Source organism: Molothrus ater, chromosome 2 (genome assembly GCF_012460135.2).
Source record: "Molothrus ater isolate BHLD 08-10-18 breed brown headed cowbird chromosome 2, BPBGC_Mater_1.1, whole genome shotgun sequence".
In the NCBI taxonomy this organism is placed as follows: Eukaryota; Metazoa; Chordata; class Aves; order Passeriformes; family Icteridae; genus Molothrus; species Molothrus ater.
This window is the reverse complement of record NC_050479.2, coordinates 15,816,535-15,832,537: the sequence shown is the minus strand read 5'-3', so window position 1 is coordinate 15,832,537 and position 16,003 is coordinate 15,816,535. Positions and strand designations below refer to the sequence as shown.

Here is a 16,003-nt window from a genome sequence, read left to right as displayed (position 1 = left end):
CCATGGAGATTTTAAAATATTAATCCAAGTCAATTAAACCAATGAATTCAACTGATACAACTTTCTTAGGAAGATTCAAAAAATACTATCATCTGTGGGAATCTGAGACCTATTCATGAATAAAAAGATGGGATGAGAGAAAAGAGCAACTGGAAATGGAAAGTGAATTACCATTAATGTTCCAATTACACAGAAGTGCTCTAAATAATGTGGAAGATAACATCCAGTTTTTAATCCTAAGTAATTATAAACATAACCTGTATTTTACAAGAATTCTCTCTAATTGTTGCCTATGTGGAAAGGCTTTTTCTGGTTCTTTGGGGGAGTTTTCTACAATAACAGAGCATGATTTCAGCCCTTGCAAAAAAACCCCTCAACTTTCACAACTGAGGAAGACATATTTTTTAAACAAAAAGTCAATCACCTCAAATATTTATCATTTGAAATAAGAAGGATTGTATAATGACAAACCACTACGAATTCTATTCCAATGCAATGACTCTTTATGCAGCATTACTTAAAAGCAGAAGGGTAAACAATTAAATCAGCACATTCATTGGTGCAACTTCCTGCATCAAATAAAAGTTCCTGTTTCAAAAAACACATTCAGCTCTACTTTTTCGAGGAATTAATACTGTTATGATAACAGCAGAAGAGGAAGTTACAACAAGTGTTCAGCATCAACTGCTTGGTATCAACCATAATGGAAAATAAAGGTCCCACAACAATACTTCCTGAAGCACTGAGAATTTCTATTTAATATCCTATTTTCCCTATTCTGCCAGCTAATCTACTTTCACCCAAAAGAGAAACCTAAGTGGGTTTCAAAAAACATACCCTTAACTATAAGCACACACATGCAAGTACATGGAATGTTTCACTACTATAGTTCTACATTTTTCAATTTCAGTGCTGATATTTTCAGTCTCTTTTGGATATAAATAAATCAGGTATGTATAATTAAGTTTTTCAAATTTAAAAAGAGATGAGATACATTCCATAAGAGATGCTTAGTGTGTCATCTAAATTATTTAATCACATAATTCATTCAGTAGAGTTAATTTGTTGGCTGGATACTAGGAAAAGGTTTTATTCCATCAATATACTCTTAAAAGACACCAACTTAAAATGTTTAAGTAGTATTTGCGTGGCCACGGGAGGTGAAATATACTTCAAACTGCCCAATGGAAACAGTTCATGTGATGTCACAAAACTCATTACAATATGGAGTTTACAATATGTTCACAATACATTGCTCTCATAACCTTGAATTCCCCCATTACAAAACTGCTCACAGACAGAATGAGGTCGGTTAAGTGACACAGCATGTCTGATTCCAGGGGAAGAATGCTGTGCAGAGCTGGTGTGCACAGCTAGGTTAGAGCAAAACCAGTGATCACTAAGCTTCTTACATTCAGATGTGAGAATTTAATCTCTTATAAGAAAATGCTGGATACCAAATAGATTACAGTAGAATTTATATTCTTTTCAAATTGACTGCTTAAGTGACAGATGCAGGAAAAAGTAAATTAACTATATATCCTAGACAAGAAAATGAATGTTGAATTACTAACTGCTGAGTTATGGTAGAGAAAAAAAGTCTTACAAATAAATGATTCAAACTGCAACACACATTATGTTGGCTGCCTGAGCAGACTAAGGTCTTCTTTTTAAAGCTAAGTAAATAAGTATAAATGACTTTAAATGTATTCTACTTAAAGGATACACGTTATCATTTTGACTTTGGTCCTCATGCTATCAGTAAGATATTTGTAAAATCTCTAATGGAACACTGAAGGTATTGGGAGCAAACACCATTTCTTGACCCTGCAGCCAGAGTCACCCATGCAAGGAAAAATCTCTGTACCTCTGTGCTAGCTTGCATAATTTGTTCCTAGCTCATGTAATTAATTTTTCACATCCAGTTCTAACCAAAATAAGTGGCTCTTGAGTCTCTAAATATTTTGTTGGGGTTTTTTATTTGGTTTTAGGTTGTTTTTTTTTTAAACTGGTTAAGACCAAAATGAAATTCTTAAAATTTGCTGCCAAAGATGACAAAAGGTGAACTCCAGCAGAGATTCAAGTAAATTTCTTAAATGTGTTTAACTTTGCAAAGGTAATTTTTCCCTGAGGCTGGCTTACTCAAACTGTGGAAAGTTTCTTCTGCTTTAATCTTTGGTTCTCTTCTGTAAAACACAAACTTGGAGCTCTTTCCCTGAACAGAACTCTGAGACATCAACTGACGTAAAACCAGTAGAAATGCTACAGGGGAATAAAAAAGGTCACAAAATCCATAAGAAAATACCCAACACCCCCTAATCCCCAACAGTAACCCAAACCAGACAGGTCAGTATAGCAGAGAAGAAAAATGTCTGGTTTAAGTTATACACTGAGGAGCTTAGCATGCAAAAGACATGTCAGAAATGCATGTATATATATTCAATTAAAGATGTGCTCACCTCTCCCACAACTTCAATGATGTCACCAACTTTTAATTCCAATTCATCTTCATTTTGAGGCATGTAACTGAAAGCCACCTGACATCTCCTTCTTCTGCTTCTCTCTCCTGAGGGAAATGAAGGAAATAGGGAAATCACAAAATGAAAATAACATTCCATGCCAAAGACAAGCCAGGGGAAATTACTAAAGATGAAAAATTATTCTTTGAGCATTGTTATCAGAATGTGAATGTGATACTTAGTCTATCTGCCTAGATTTACCTTACAAAAAGAGCCAAAGTTTAAATAATTGTGCTTCCTAATGACAGGATGGACAAACTTCACCCAGTAGATCTTTCCAGGTGTATTCACTAAAATTTCTCTTCTAGGCTAATGCTCTGTACTCATGGTGTAGGCAAATCCAGAAACCAGAGGGATGGGGAAGGGATCCAAGGCTTATAAGGAAATAAGGTCTCAGCTGTATCTTTTTGTCCACAACTCTTTCACAGGTGTACAAATAGCTCATTAACCATTCTTTATATTTTTTTCACAGAATCATAGAATTGGTTAGGTTGGGAAAGACCTTTAAGACTGTTTAGTTCAAATGTTAACACAGCACTCCCAAGTCCACCACTAAACCGCATTCCTAAACTCCACACCTACATATCATCTAAATACCTCCAGGAATGGTGACTACACCACTTCCCTGGGCAACCTGCTCCAATGATTGACAACACTTTCTGTGGAGGAATTTTTCCTGATATCCAATCTAAATTTCCCTTGGCACAACTTGAGGCCATTTTCTCTCATCCTGTCACTTGTCACCTGGGAGAAGAGCCCAACTCCTACCCCACTGCAAACACCTTTCAGATAATTATAGAGAGTGGTGAAGTCCCTCCTCAGACTCCTTTTCTCCAGGCTAATCAATCCCAGGTCCCTCAGCTGTTCCTCACTGGACTCATGCTCCAGACCCTTCACCAGCTCTGTTCCCTTCTCTGGACACACTCCAGCACCTCAGAGTCTTTCTTGTAGAGAAGGGCTCAGAGCAAGGTATTGATCAGCTGGCTCATATGTCTTCTTGCATCCTCATTCCCTGTGCCTGGAAGGACAGAGAAGAATACTGCTTGTGCTCCTGATCCCTTAGGCAGGTGTCCCATGGCCCTGAATAATCAACCCCCAGATTGCCCTTAGTCTGCTAGCTAAGCTGTATCACAACTGTATCACTGCCTACCTGAGAAATCAGTAATGGACAATAATCTGAGGGCTGTACTAGGGTAGGAACCTTTCCATCCACACCTTCAACCCTGGCCCCAGGGAGACTGCAGAGTTCCCAAAGAAGTGGGTCCTGTTGGCTTATCATGCTCTTTGTTTCCTTCAGAAGACAGTCTTCCACAATGGTGATCTGCCTGCCTTTTTTTTTTTTTATGGTAGAAACTTGAACAAAGGACTAGGCTGGCATCACCTTGATGACATTTCCAAGGCAGATGCACCATTGTCACCACTGTCCAGTTCCACTTGCAGAGCCTCATACTTCTTATGCCAAGGCACCAGGGAGGTGGGGCACTCACAGAGATGTTCCTGCTGCACCAGGCAGGGACTCACATGTATGTACCCGTGCAGATACACGTGTGTGTGTGTATGTCTGGGCACACATGTGTTTGTAAGGTGCACTAATGCTAGGTTAAAGAAAACCGAAGGAAAATCATTGCAATTGAGTTAGTAAGGTTAAGACAGGCTAATTTTGATAATCAGTCCGACACTGGAAATTATGTTAACAGCAAATCTTTCTCTTCTAGCTTGGGTGTCCAGGCTGTGAATCCATAGCTTTGAGTAAGACCCCTAACTTGACACTTCTGCCATCAGAGTTTCAAGAGAGATTAGTGAAAATACTCTGTTCCAGAGGTTCATTTGCCAGATCTGCTGGCTTATGTGTAATTATAGTTGTATGAGATGAGAGAGCTTCCCTAAATTAAGTTGCTAAGCTGGCTGCTTAGCCTCTGTTAGCTGAAGTACAACTTGCTGATACAAATCATGACTGTGTTGGAATGTGGTGGAGGAGCAGAAGATAAGAAGAGAGAATTTATTCAAAACACAGAATTCCCTGACTATTCCTTCTTCCCTAGAAGTTGTGCATTATAAACCATGTTATTTCATATAATTGATATACATGTATCCACACAAATATATAAAGGCACTCTACACAAGTAAATGTACTTTCTCTTATGCTATTTCTCTTAACTGTTAAACCTGTTCAATGTACACCAAAGTTGAAAGTGTAAACACATTTCAAGCATGGTCTTAATGTGAAATTAAATTACAGAAGTAGATTTTATGGTGAGTCCACTTTTTGTTGCAGATGTTCTGCAAGATCTCTTGATAATCCTGCTCTGGAGTGAATAGTGATAAAAAAGTTACAGACTTTTTTCCTAATCTAGTCATTGAAACTAAAGAAAGAACGTAGAAAGGAATCCACTGATTTTAGCTTTCTGATACTATTTTTCTGCATGAAAAATAGCATCAGAAAGCTAAAAGCTATCAATCCTGCATGAGTGGCAGCATTTTGAATGTTAAAATTGATACCTTAATGCAGTGTAACTAAACTCACTCAAATTGGCTCTATTCCACCTAAAATGCCATCTCATTCTTCACCATCGAAACTAAAATGGTCCTAAACTGACAACTTTACACAGATGCATCCCAAATAACTTAAATATAATAAATACCTTCTATATTGAGGGCTTCTTTCATTGTGCAAGAGAGACTGGCTATTTGCCCCAAAAATAGCATTCCCACTATGATTTCTAATATCAAATAGCAACTGATATGCTGATGTTTCCTGATGTGACAGATGGCAGTTGTCATGCTATTTAATAATAAATATCGTGTGATTCTTTGGAGAATATTTTTGAGAATAAGAAATAAACACATTTCTGGATGTTAATAATACAGCTGTATGAATCTTTCCCTCTCCCAATCCATAAAGTTATTTTATTACTGTATACAAAATCTAGTGAAAGTCTGCATTTATCTCTATTAGTCTCATGGTTGTGTCACTGCTCCCCCCTCTCCTTCCAAGTCTTTCTCTAAAGGAATACCTAAGTGAGGGGTAGCTAGCCAGCAAGAGACACAGACTCTATGTACCAATTAGTTGATTCTATGTACCAATTATTTGTTCTCTGTGATCTAATGCAAGACAACAGACCCAGCAGAGAATACCTTTGGTTTTAAGGAGAAGGTGCTGAGGGTCCCTTTGTGCATGCTAATCCTTGGTGCACTTGAGAAGAGCATGAGGTGAAGAGCTCTACAGCCCATTTTCTACTGGTGTGGCTACAACAGACTAACTTTAAAAGGTCTATAAAGTTAGGTCAAATGGAAAAAGGAATTATTAACTTATATTTAGAACTTATATTTATTGAAACAAAGAAGCAAACAAACAAATCTTTGAGGGCACAAATCTAATTTGTGGTGAAACCTAAGTGGTGTTTGATCAGACCCTTAAAATTGTGGTTTTGCCTCTGACAGCAAGAGACCACAAAGGGGCTTCCTCCAGCTGTAAACATGCAAGAGAGGGCATCATTGCCATAATTTAAATACTCCTCTGGCATTAGCAGCAAAGAAGGGGCAATGACAGCACGTTGGCATTCAATGCTTACCTTTGAAAGGGGCAAGGCAACGCTACACTAAAAAAATCCTCACTGGCACTTACTTGCTGCCATCAGACCCAGAAAAGGGCACAAACTGACAGCTCATGATTAGCTGGAAAGCACAGCAGCAGCAGTAGCATCATAGATAGGAAGTGAACTATTTCAAAGTTAACTGAAATTCTCAAATCCAAACTACCTTTTTTTAACTTAAACCCTCTGTCATGAAACAGATGTTTATATAGACATGTGCATGTGTGAGTGGGTTATACGGTGGTTTCTGTAGAGTCTAATCTTCCCTGATGCCAATGTCTTGGTAGCCTATCTTGTGGCTCTATTAGGACAAAAATGACAAGATGAAGAAATTTCCTGTCTTCTATTTCAGATTTTCCTGCACATGGCATTATCTGCCCATCAGTCTCAGTCTGACTTTCAATTCTTCCACCTTTAAAGCTGCATCCGTAACTGGGGGGAACTGGTTCAGTTCAGTGTCTCCTGGCTAGACAAGCTGAGCTTTGATATGATTCAGATAGAAACTAGTTCTAAATCTAACATGTAAAAAGACAAAAGATAACTATTGCATAACTAAAGATGACTTATACGCATATATGTGTACAGATTTTATTCTATACACCTATATACTGCTGCTTTGCACAGCCAGCCTTAGTGCTTACTGTATCACTTCTTTTTTAAATAACTGAATTTTTGTCTTGGCTTAAGACAGTTTAAAGGGGAACACTCTAAAATGAGTTTTCCCCTCTTTGATTCAGCCAGTTCCTTTCCACCAATAAGCAGAAGCAAAATATGAGTTATCCATGACAACTGTGCATATCAAAATGCACATGATAAGAAAAAAGTTAGTTGTTTTTAAGAAAATTACCCAATTAAGAGCAAACAGCATAAAAAATGTTAACTTTTTAAAATTGCTTTAAAAGTGTATTGAAGATAGTGTTATAAGACTTTATTTGAAGTCTTAGTCATACTAAATTCTAATGTGGACTCTGTCACTATCTTCCACAACACAAGAACACCCACTAGCAAAAACACCATTCTGATTTTAGAAGGCTCCAGAATGGTCAAGTTCCAGTTTCCTCCTTTTCCTGGAGGGCTTTGGCAGTGTAATTCTAACCTGTGGTTTGACATGTCAATTGCAACTCTCTCATCACCCACATGCTGTTATAAAGGGTGAATGGCTTTGGATGGATGACAAAAAACACCTGCTGAGGTCTAGCAGAAAACAGAACTAAGACGGGAGGGAATATTGGGTGGGGAAATACATACTGGGGGTGAAGATGTGTTTGTGGGAGGAGGTTGTTTAGTTTGGGTTTTTTGGTCTCGCTTGAATTTGTGACATTGATATGCCAGAGAAGAGAAAGATAAACTGAAGGAGGTGAGGAGAGGCAGAATATCTGAGGTGCTTCCAGTACTCTCTCAAATGGGTTATGTAAAGCTGCTGTGTTTTTCTACAGGCAGATGAACTGGGAATTGCCCTGCTTTGACATGTGCAGCTAAATCACAGAGACTGCAGGACTCCATTAAGCCACAATGCAGTATGGCATCACTGCTAGTAATGTATTACTCTGAGTGTGTTAATGTTCTACTGTTACCCAGGAGTGTTTTCTCTTGCTAGACTCCACAGCAACACTTCCAACTTTCAGCCATCTGGCTGCTGCTCTGGATTTTATGGCCAAGATTTGTCTGTGAGGAACCTGAAAGGCTGGAGGACACCTTTTTTTTAACACCATCTCATTTTAACACATATGTACTGTCAGAATAACAGCAAGCCTCATTGTTCAATTAATTTATTCTTTTGTTAAAAACATGCAGCAGTAATCAGGCCTTTTAATGGGTATAATTCTTTTGCATAACAGCAGTAATTAACTGAAGCAACTTACAGCAAAAACGTAGTACTAGTGGTCAAAAGCTCTTAGGAGAAAATTGCAAATTAACTAAGAAGTTAATTCCATATGCACAGCTGGAGCCAGGCTTGTGCGTGTGACAGGCAGAACCACAATACTAGTGAGGCTGAGATCATCACTTAGGCCTAACCCAAAGCAGAAGGAAACATTAGATAAGTAACTGTTAATAAACTCAAAAGACACTTCCAGAGTTTAACCGTACACTGCCAACATTTTTTCTTTCTTAATCTGAAAGTTTTAAAATGCACATAAATGGAATAGAAACTTAAGAATGCAGTTAAATCATCACCAGCAAATTAGACAAAGCAACTCCAAACTAACAGGAGCCCTAGGACTTTGCATGCAGGCTACATACTTTGTAATCTATCTTTAGGAAAGAAAGTGTAAAATACAGTATTAAACTACACGGTAAACTCAACCACATGCAGAACTGAAAATGTGACTGTTTATCAAATATACTAATTCTAGTACCTGTACCTCTTAAACTTCATCATCTAAATAGCTTCAAGAAATACTGCAGACAATAGATATCTGTAGCAAAAAATTAGCTTTTCTAAAGAACAAGAAGGAATAAACAAACCTGAAATATTCTTTCTTAAAAATGCAAGTACAGAAACACAAGATTTGCAAATGGCCCAAACAGGTATTTTCTCTTGCCATTCTCATTGTATATACATCATGTTATCATGGGGCAATCTCAAAAATTTTATCCCCTTACCTAAATTCTGAGATAGTGGCCAACTACTTGGGTCTTTGCTGTTATTTTGTATTGATCTCTAGAGAAACATTTGAATAAACCAAAAGCAAACATGAGTTGCTGTTGCATCTTTGCCACTTCTCGTATGTTCCATCACATAATTCACATAGCTTAAGCTGCCCGTACACATCAGCACTTCAAACATACAGTAGATGACATAAAATAGCTCTAAATTGCAAAACCACTGTGCATATTTAGTTTTTGTTATGTTCTCCTCACTATAACAAAGGCACTTACACCACGTGGATTCCTACACAGTACTCTCCAAAAGTATTAGCTTTGTACCAGCAGCTTGCCGTCTTGAAACTGACTTCTGGCCAACTTAACTAAAGAGTCAAATTCACAAACACCTCTAAAAAGTGATGACTTTTTCTTAAAGACTGCTAACAACTGTGCTACCTCATTTTAAGATACCAGAGTATCCATGCTTTTCAACAGATTTTCAATCTCTCTGTAATGACATTACATTGCAGGTCTTACTCTGACCTCTGTTATATCAGTTTCAAATAAGCCTCTCTTAGGAGGGGAAGAAACCCACCATTGTCAACATTTTATTTTCATTCCAAGAGGTAACAACATGCATTAAACAAATGCATCAAGAAATGCTGAAAATATGCAAAAAATACAGCAATAATTTTTCTGCTTGTTGCAGTCATGAGAGCTATTACAAAATGAACACATGCAATAAATCAACAATCCTTAACAAAAACCAAAACATTTTTTCATATTTGGCATCTAGGACATCAGTCAGATTTGTAATCTAGAATTTTATTTTCCTCTAGAGTATCTGTACAATCTGTTCATTTTGCCATTAAAGGCAATAAAATTAAACTAAATTAGTAACACATCCACAAACAGCAAACACTTCACTTTCCAGTTCAGCAGTGCTCCTAAAGCCTAGGAAACTACCTTAAACTTGCCTTGAAACAGAAGCCCAGACAAATCCTAAACTCTAGAAAGCTATCACTAAGAAGCCAAGAGACACCCTGGTAAACTGGGAAAATGACTCAGCCAGCGTGGGACCAAGGGTCTCATTCTGCAGCACAGACACTGAGACCCTGAGCAGTCACTTGGGCAGGAGCACTCAGGCATGTGGCTCCCATGGCAATTAAGCCATGACATTTCAAAACCTCGTGGAGAGCAGGGCTTTGGCAGGACTCCTCCCTGGGCTGCTGGCACGCTGCAGCTCAGCGTGCAGGGTTATACAACCACCTGTCCTTCAGCTCTGCTGAGAGGAGAGAGCCCCAGGAGGAGCCCTCAATTGCACTCCTCAGGTTTAGATTTGTTATTATTTCTCAGCTACCATCATGAAAATGCTATAATCCAAAATAGCCTGCTGTCTTGAAGGGCATCTTATGCTATACTTTAGTATTTGAGGGCTGCACAAGAACACAGGAATACACGTCCAGAACAGCAATAAACAAATATGATAAATTCAAAAACATCAATTATTCTTGCTGCTGCTGGCCCTCTACCAATCCAGGTACCATTAGCTCTGGTATGGCTGAGCAGAAGGTAGGTTTCCTGAAAGGCATCTGAGTAATGAAAGTGAAAATTAACATTCTTTTCCCACAACTTCAAAAATTAACATTGGCACAGGATCCACACAGGATAGTTCCCTCCATAAGTGGAGGAGAAATATTTCTGTATCAATCAGATCAGATGTCTATCATTATCCTCCAAAACTGAGCAACAAATGCAAAAAAAGACACAAAAGGCTGTTTTGGCAAGTCAGCCTATGTATACAGTGCAGAGGGAAGAAAAGCCACCTCAGGCAAGGTTGGAGAAAAAGAGGAGGCAGAGTTTTGCAATACCTGCATCTAGCCAGCTCTGCAGCATTTTCAGTTTTTTGGTCATGAGAAGCTCTGAATGCCATAGAAATTTTCCCCATATATTTTTACTTGTTCTCATCAGTTAAGACTCTGTGGCATTTATAAGCATTCATTTTTACTAAACTAATGAAATATTAAGAGTGATGGCTCATGGTAAGAAGGCTGCCAGCAATTTAGTTCTTTAATATAGTGTAATTTTCAAAAGATGCCACAAACAAATCAAGTTTTTTGGTCTTCATCCTGTTACTTTTTTCAAAAGATTTTACCACATTCAAAAAACTGTAATTTATCAAGAGGGTTTTAATCAAAAATGCCAAAGGGGTATAACATTCAATTCTGCCATCACTGCCTTGTAGCTTTAGTTCTCACAGAAAGCAGGCTTTATTCCTCAAAATCCTCTGCTCCTAAGCACATTGAGAGTGCCCAGAGTGTAAGGGATTTCCTTGACTGCAATAATTAACCTAAACCAACAACATGAATCCAGCATAAACGGAAAACCAAAACCACAGAGCATCTCACAACCTCAAGAAAAGATACTGGTCCAAAGTGGCCCAATAACAGGCCCAATGCACTCAACTCAGACACTTTTTCACAACTATGCAACACCCTATTTGCCCAGTTCTTTTCTCATTGCTTCCTTAACTATTCTGTTTTCCCGCCTGAATAAAAAAGCCCCTTAAATCCTGCAAAGATGCATTTTTGTCTTTACCATAATGAAATGTACCAATTTAGAATAACAAGGACACTTGGATGATAGAGATACAGTCTATTTATGAGGGCAGAAAATGATGGGAGTGAGTTTGAGCAATACATCTATCAATCACAGTGCTTAAAAATGTCAGTACAAGAAAATGTTCTCCCATAACAACTTCTCCATAACTAAAAGCAACCACTACTAAGGTATGAAAAAAATAATGCACACAATTTTTTGGAATATACTCCTAGTGCTTTACTACCCACAAGATTTACAACTACTACATACTTTTCCAGTAACATATTTCCTCTTCTGTATGAATATCATTCAATATACAGATTAAGACTGTAGGATAACAACAGTCATAGGTTTAACCTTATTTTCCACCTGTTTATAGAGCCAGAGATATGTATAATCAGCCTACAATTCTATTCCATCAATTTGAAAGAACATTTAAGAATGCTTTCCATTTAAGCATTATTAACACATAAGCTTTTCTAAAAACCTTGCTGCAATCTCAGCCCACTGATCATTCATTACTTTAAAGACTTTTATATTTGTTACATGAAAAGCAATAGTCAAACTTTATAATTGCTCCATTAGTCACTGGAAGCACTGTCATGTCTCAGTATGGTGTTCACACTTGTCTACAGGCCCCAATACACACCCTGGTGTCAACACTCCCCTCTTCAGATGGTGAAGCTACAAAACAATACAAGAAACAGCCTTACTCAGAAAGCTTCTTGACATGAAGCGAAACAGGAGAGCCCCTGACCAGAAGGGCAGCTGAAAAATGACATGCTGACAGGTAAGACAGCAGCAGTGATCCCCCCAGTACCATGGGATCAACACTTTTTACAGCCCTTTTATCACGTGCTGTTCATCACTACTGCAGGTACAAATATCCACTAAAACCTTGCTTTAAAAGGATCAAAGACTAATCAGCTTTTCTGATTAGTCTGTGGTGCTGTTTGGAGAAGGGGAACAGGTGAAGTACATAGATTCCATTGACAGCCTTTGAATAATCAAGGAATTTCAAGTGACTTTTCCCAGCCACCTCCCAGTCATGCCTTGCATTCAGCTGCATTCCCACAGCACAGCTGCAGCCACAGCCAACTTCCACTTCCAGGCTAATGCTCATATTTGTCCTCAGGGCTAGAATTATTTTCTATGTTGTGAATAGCAGTAGCATGTTTGCTTACAGAGTTACTATGAGCCACACCATATCCTGATAGTCATTTGTAAATATTAAGTCATCTACTAATATCAGTCTAAATATCTCTACAAAAGCCAACACCTGAGAACTAATATGAATACTGGCTGCTCTCATTCAGTGTGTGCTGCTTACATTATTGAGCAATGAAATCCAGTAATATAGAAACCTTTATTTAAGCATCTAGCAACACCTAAGAGGAAAAAATTACCAAAGCAAGTCTATGACTCCATATCTCAGACAAAAATTTCAAATCAAGCACCTCACAAAAGATACTTGATATCGTTATGCTGCAAGGAAAGATTGATATAAATATTTTTAAGCCTTTGTGTAATTCAATATTTTTTGCCTTGCAAGACAGATATCAATCAAGAAAAATATCTGATAACATAGTTGCATCTGACATGATTCATGCTTTTGTATTTACAGAAATAGCCCTTTAAGTAACTTACTGTTTAACTTTTTCTTCTTAGAGTAAAAAGTGCTCTTAGACCGCTTACCTAGTTTTGTCATGCTGTGGTGTTCACAGATGTTCAGTATCTTAGAACCCAGTAAGAGAAATGAAGTCTGCACTAAAATTGCAATTTAAAGCTTTTGTAAAGACAAAGAAAGCATTTATACTTAAAAAGAGTGCACTAAGGTAGGATGATGACTCTGTAGCAACAGGCTAAAGCAAACACAGCAATGTTTTATATCCTTTTCCACCAGATGAAGTTTAACCCAGAGCTGGAATGACAGCAAATCTGATGACCATTTGGCCTTCACTCTGAGTGTAAACATGCTCTTGTAAATCAATTTGCAATGGATATGTATGCATGTAAAAGACCTCTGAACTCCACACAGCTTCATGAACAAAGCCAAGTTTGTGTGTGGAAACAGAGGAAGACAGACAGAGGGTCCATCTAACTGCAGACCAGCACTGCAGTACAGAACTTAGCACTTCATGGCAAACATTTGCTTGCAGACAAGCACAGAGTGGCTCTGCAAACACAGCCCCTTGATAATTTCACCGTGCACAGTACTGGCAGCCACTTCAGAGCCCTCAGTTCCTCAGTTTTCACTTCAGTTAGCACAGAGATACACATAAATGACAAGATATTCATCAATGTGTCTAGCCTTTCTCTTAAAGAGCGAGTATGCCAATAATCCCTTTTGAGTCAGAATAATTACTTCACATCTTATTCTGCTTCTGATACGGTAAATGCAATGTGTTTTCAATGTAGAAACCCTCAAGGAATACACTGCCATGTTCGTTTTGGGTTGCAAAATTGTCGTTGTAACAAGTCTCAGTATTCTTAAAGTATTCTTTGGCATCTTCAGCACAAACCTGGGGGGTGGAACTTCCCCATCCCTGAAGGGATTAGCATATTAATGCAAGAATCCCACCTAGTGAATAGTGACTGCAGAGAAATGGTCCCATACTGAAGGTGAAAACAGACTGCACTGAACTAACCTTGAAAGATTTCATACCATTAAAGATAAGTGTCCTTTGAAATTAATCCTCACCAAAGATCACAAAGTTCTGCAATAAGACTTTATCTGATGTATAGCACAACAGAAAATCAGTCTTCTCTTTTCCCCAGAACCTGCTGATTTGCCTGTAACCAAAGCCTGGATCACAATGAACAAAAGAGATTATAGTTCAAATACAGAAGAACCATTTCTCATTGAAAGACTCATTGAACCAAAGTGTTTGTGAGCAAATTCCTTCCTTAATACAAGAGCTTTTCTAGATTTTGAGATTCAATAGCTGATAACATATGAAGAACAAAATATTTAGACTATCAGAATACTGTCTTGGCTGCCCATTGTCTTGCATTATTTTTCCTGTGAATTCATAATCTTTAAAACATCTGTTAACTCAAGCTAGCAAAGAAAGGGATCTCAAGGAGGAGGAAAGCAAATGAATCATTTATCATCTGCCTTCTCTCCTCTGACTGATTCTCTGGTGATTTCAAATGATTCAGCCACAGCTCCTTTATAAAAGGCATCACTGTTATCTTCCAATTTTGCCTATGTTAATTTTTTTTCTTCTACTCATGCTACCTGCCCTTATTTCCAGGGCTGTCTTTACCTCTTAGTTACTCTGCCCATATTCAGATTTCTCATCACTTTATTCTTTGGTCTATATATATATGCATCCTCTGTTTTAAATGACTATTGTGCTATGAAAGTGAGAAATAAAGGACTGATAGCACAATCACCCAAGTAAATTTTTCAAGACAGGCAACTGAAAATCAAATTGTTTCAGTGCTGTCCAGCATGGAGCTGAGTGGTGTTAAAAGAAATACACATGAAATGCTAAAAGGCTCTATGTTTGAAGTCACCACTTAAAGGATGCAATGCATTCCTGAGGCCAGCCCAGGGCAGTTTCCTGCACTTGTGCTGATGTAAAGTTTCCTACCTGGGCTTGAGATGCTCCTCTAAAAGGAGAGCACTGGCAAGAGAGGAAGACACTGCAGCAGTGCCCAACACTACAATACAGCAACATGGCTTGGACCTTCAAGTCTTCTGGCATAGGCTAATGGACTCTATGGGAAACATTTACTCCTGGCAACCTTTTCACCTGTGCTGTCACCCCATCCACAACATATTCCCCTCAGCCTTTCCTGATATCCTCTTATCCTGTCTCTTTTTTCCAGGCACAACAACATTTTTAGTAAACATAGAGTAGTAAGTTTTCATTTCAAGATACTAGCCTGGGACACAGTGTGGCTTCAATCTGCAATAACTTACAACTTGTGCCCTGAGCATTCAAGACTACAAGCTTCTGTCTGCACAGTATATTTCTATTTGGTCAGCAGCCAGGAAAGTAGTGATTTTGATGGACTAGGACTGGACCAAAATCTCTGGTTAATGAAATACAGCCAATATTTTTCTTAATTTTTGTGGTTGTTGCTGTTTTTGTTTAGGTTTCCTTACTGTGTGGATGATCAAACACTGGCACAGGTTGCTCAGAGAGTTTGTGGAGTCTCTGTCCTTGGAGATACTCAAAACCCAACTGAACGTGATCCTGGGCAACTGGCTCTAGCTGTCCCTGATTGAGCAGAGGACTGACCCAGACCTTTTCCAGAGGTGCCTTCCAATCTGAGCTATGCTGTCACCCTATTTTAAGGCTATTCTTTAAAATCCTTATGCCCCATGACTCTGTATTGTTTCTCTGTCATTAATCTTCGTCATCTACAGCTTGACTGCTGAAATGCAACCAAGCCTCCCAAGCTTCTCAAAGGCATTCTCCTTCCTCTGAGCCAGCCTTTGACAGGTTAAGATACCAAGAGCAGAGTTTATTACTGCAACCAGGTGTGAGCTGTCAGCAAACCCACAGAAATCCAATTTAATATATTTGATGCCTTTCCTTGTTTACAAACCACGTGTTAGTATAACCCATCCTTCAGCTCACCAAGCTGAACCAAACTCCTTTACGATCTTATCTACAGCAAATGCCACTTGGGATAAGAAAGCAAATACTAGAGCTGTAACTATGAGGATTGGCATTTCACTAGGGAGCT

General features: G+C 38.4%; 1 protein-coding gene across 3 annotated transcripts in view; it reads right to left on the bottom strand.

Moving 5' to 3' along the window:
- The window catches only part of SH3KBP1 (SH3 domain containing kinase binding protein 1), a 211,470-nt gene that overhangs the window by 103,233 nt on the left and 92,234 nt on the right, over window positions 1–16,003 (bottom strand). For all 3 annotated transcript variants that reach the window (XM_036382203.2, XM_036382221.2, XM_036382211.2), the window contains exon 4: window positions 2,460–2,566. In XM_036382203.2, the coding sequence (XP_036238096.1) occupies window positions 2,460–2,566 (107 nt within the window). The remainder of the gene's footprint in view (window positions 1–2,459; window positions 2,567–16,003) is intronic.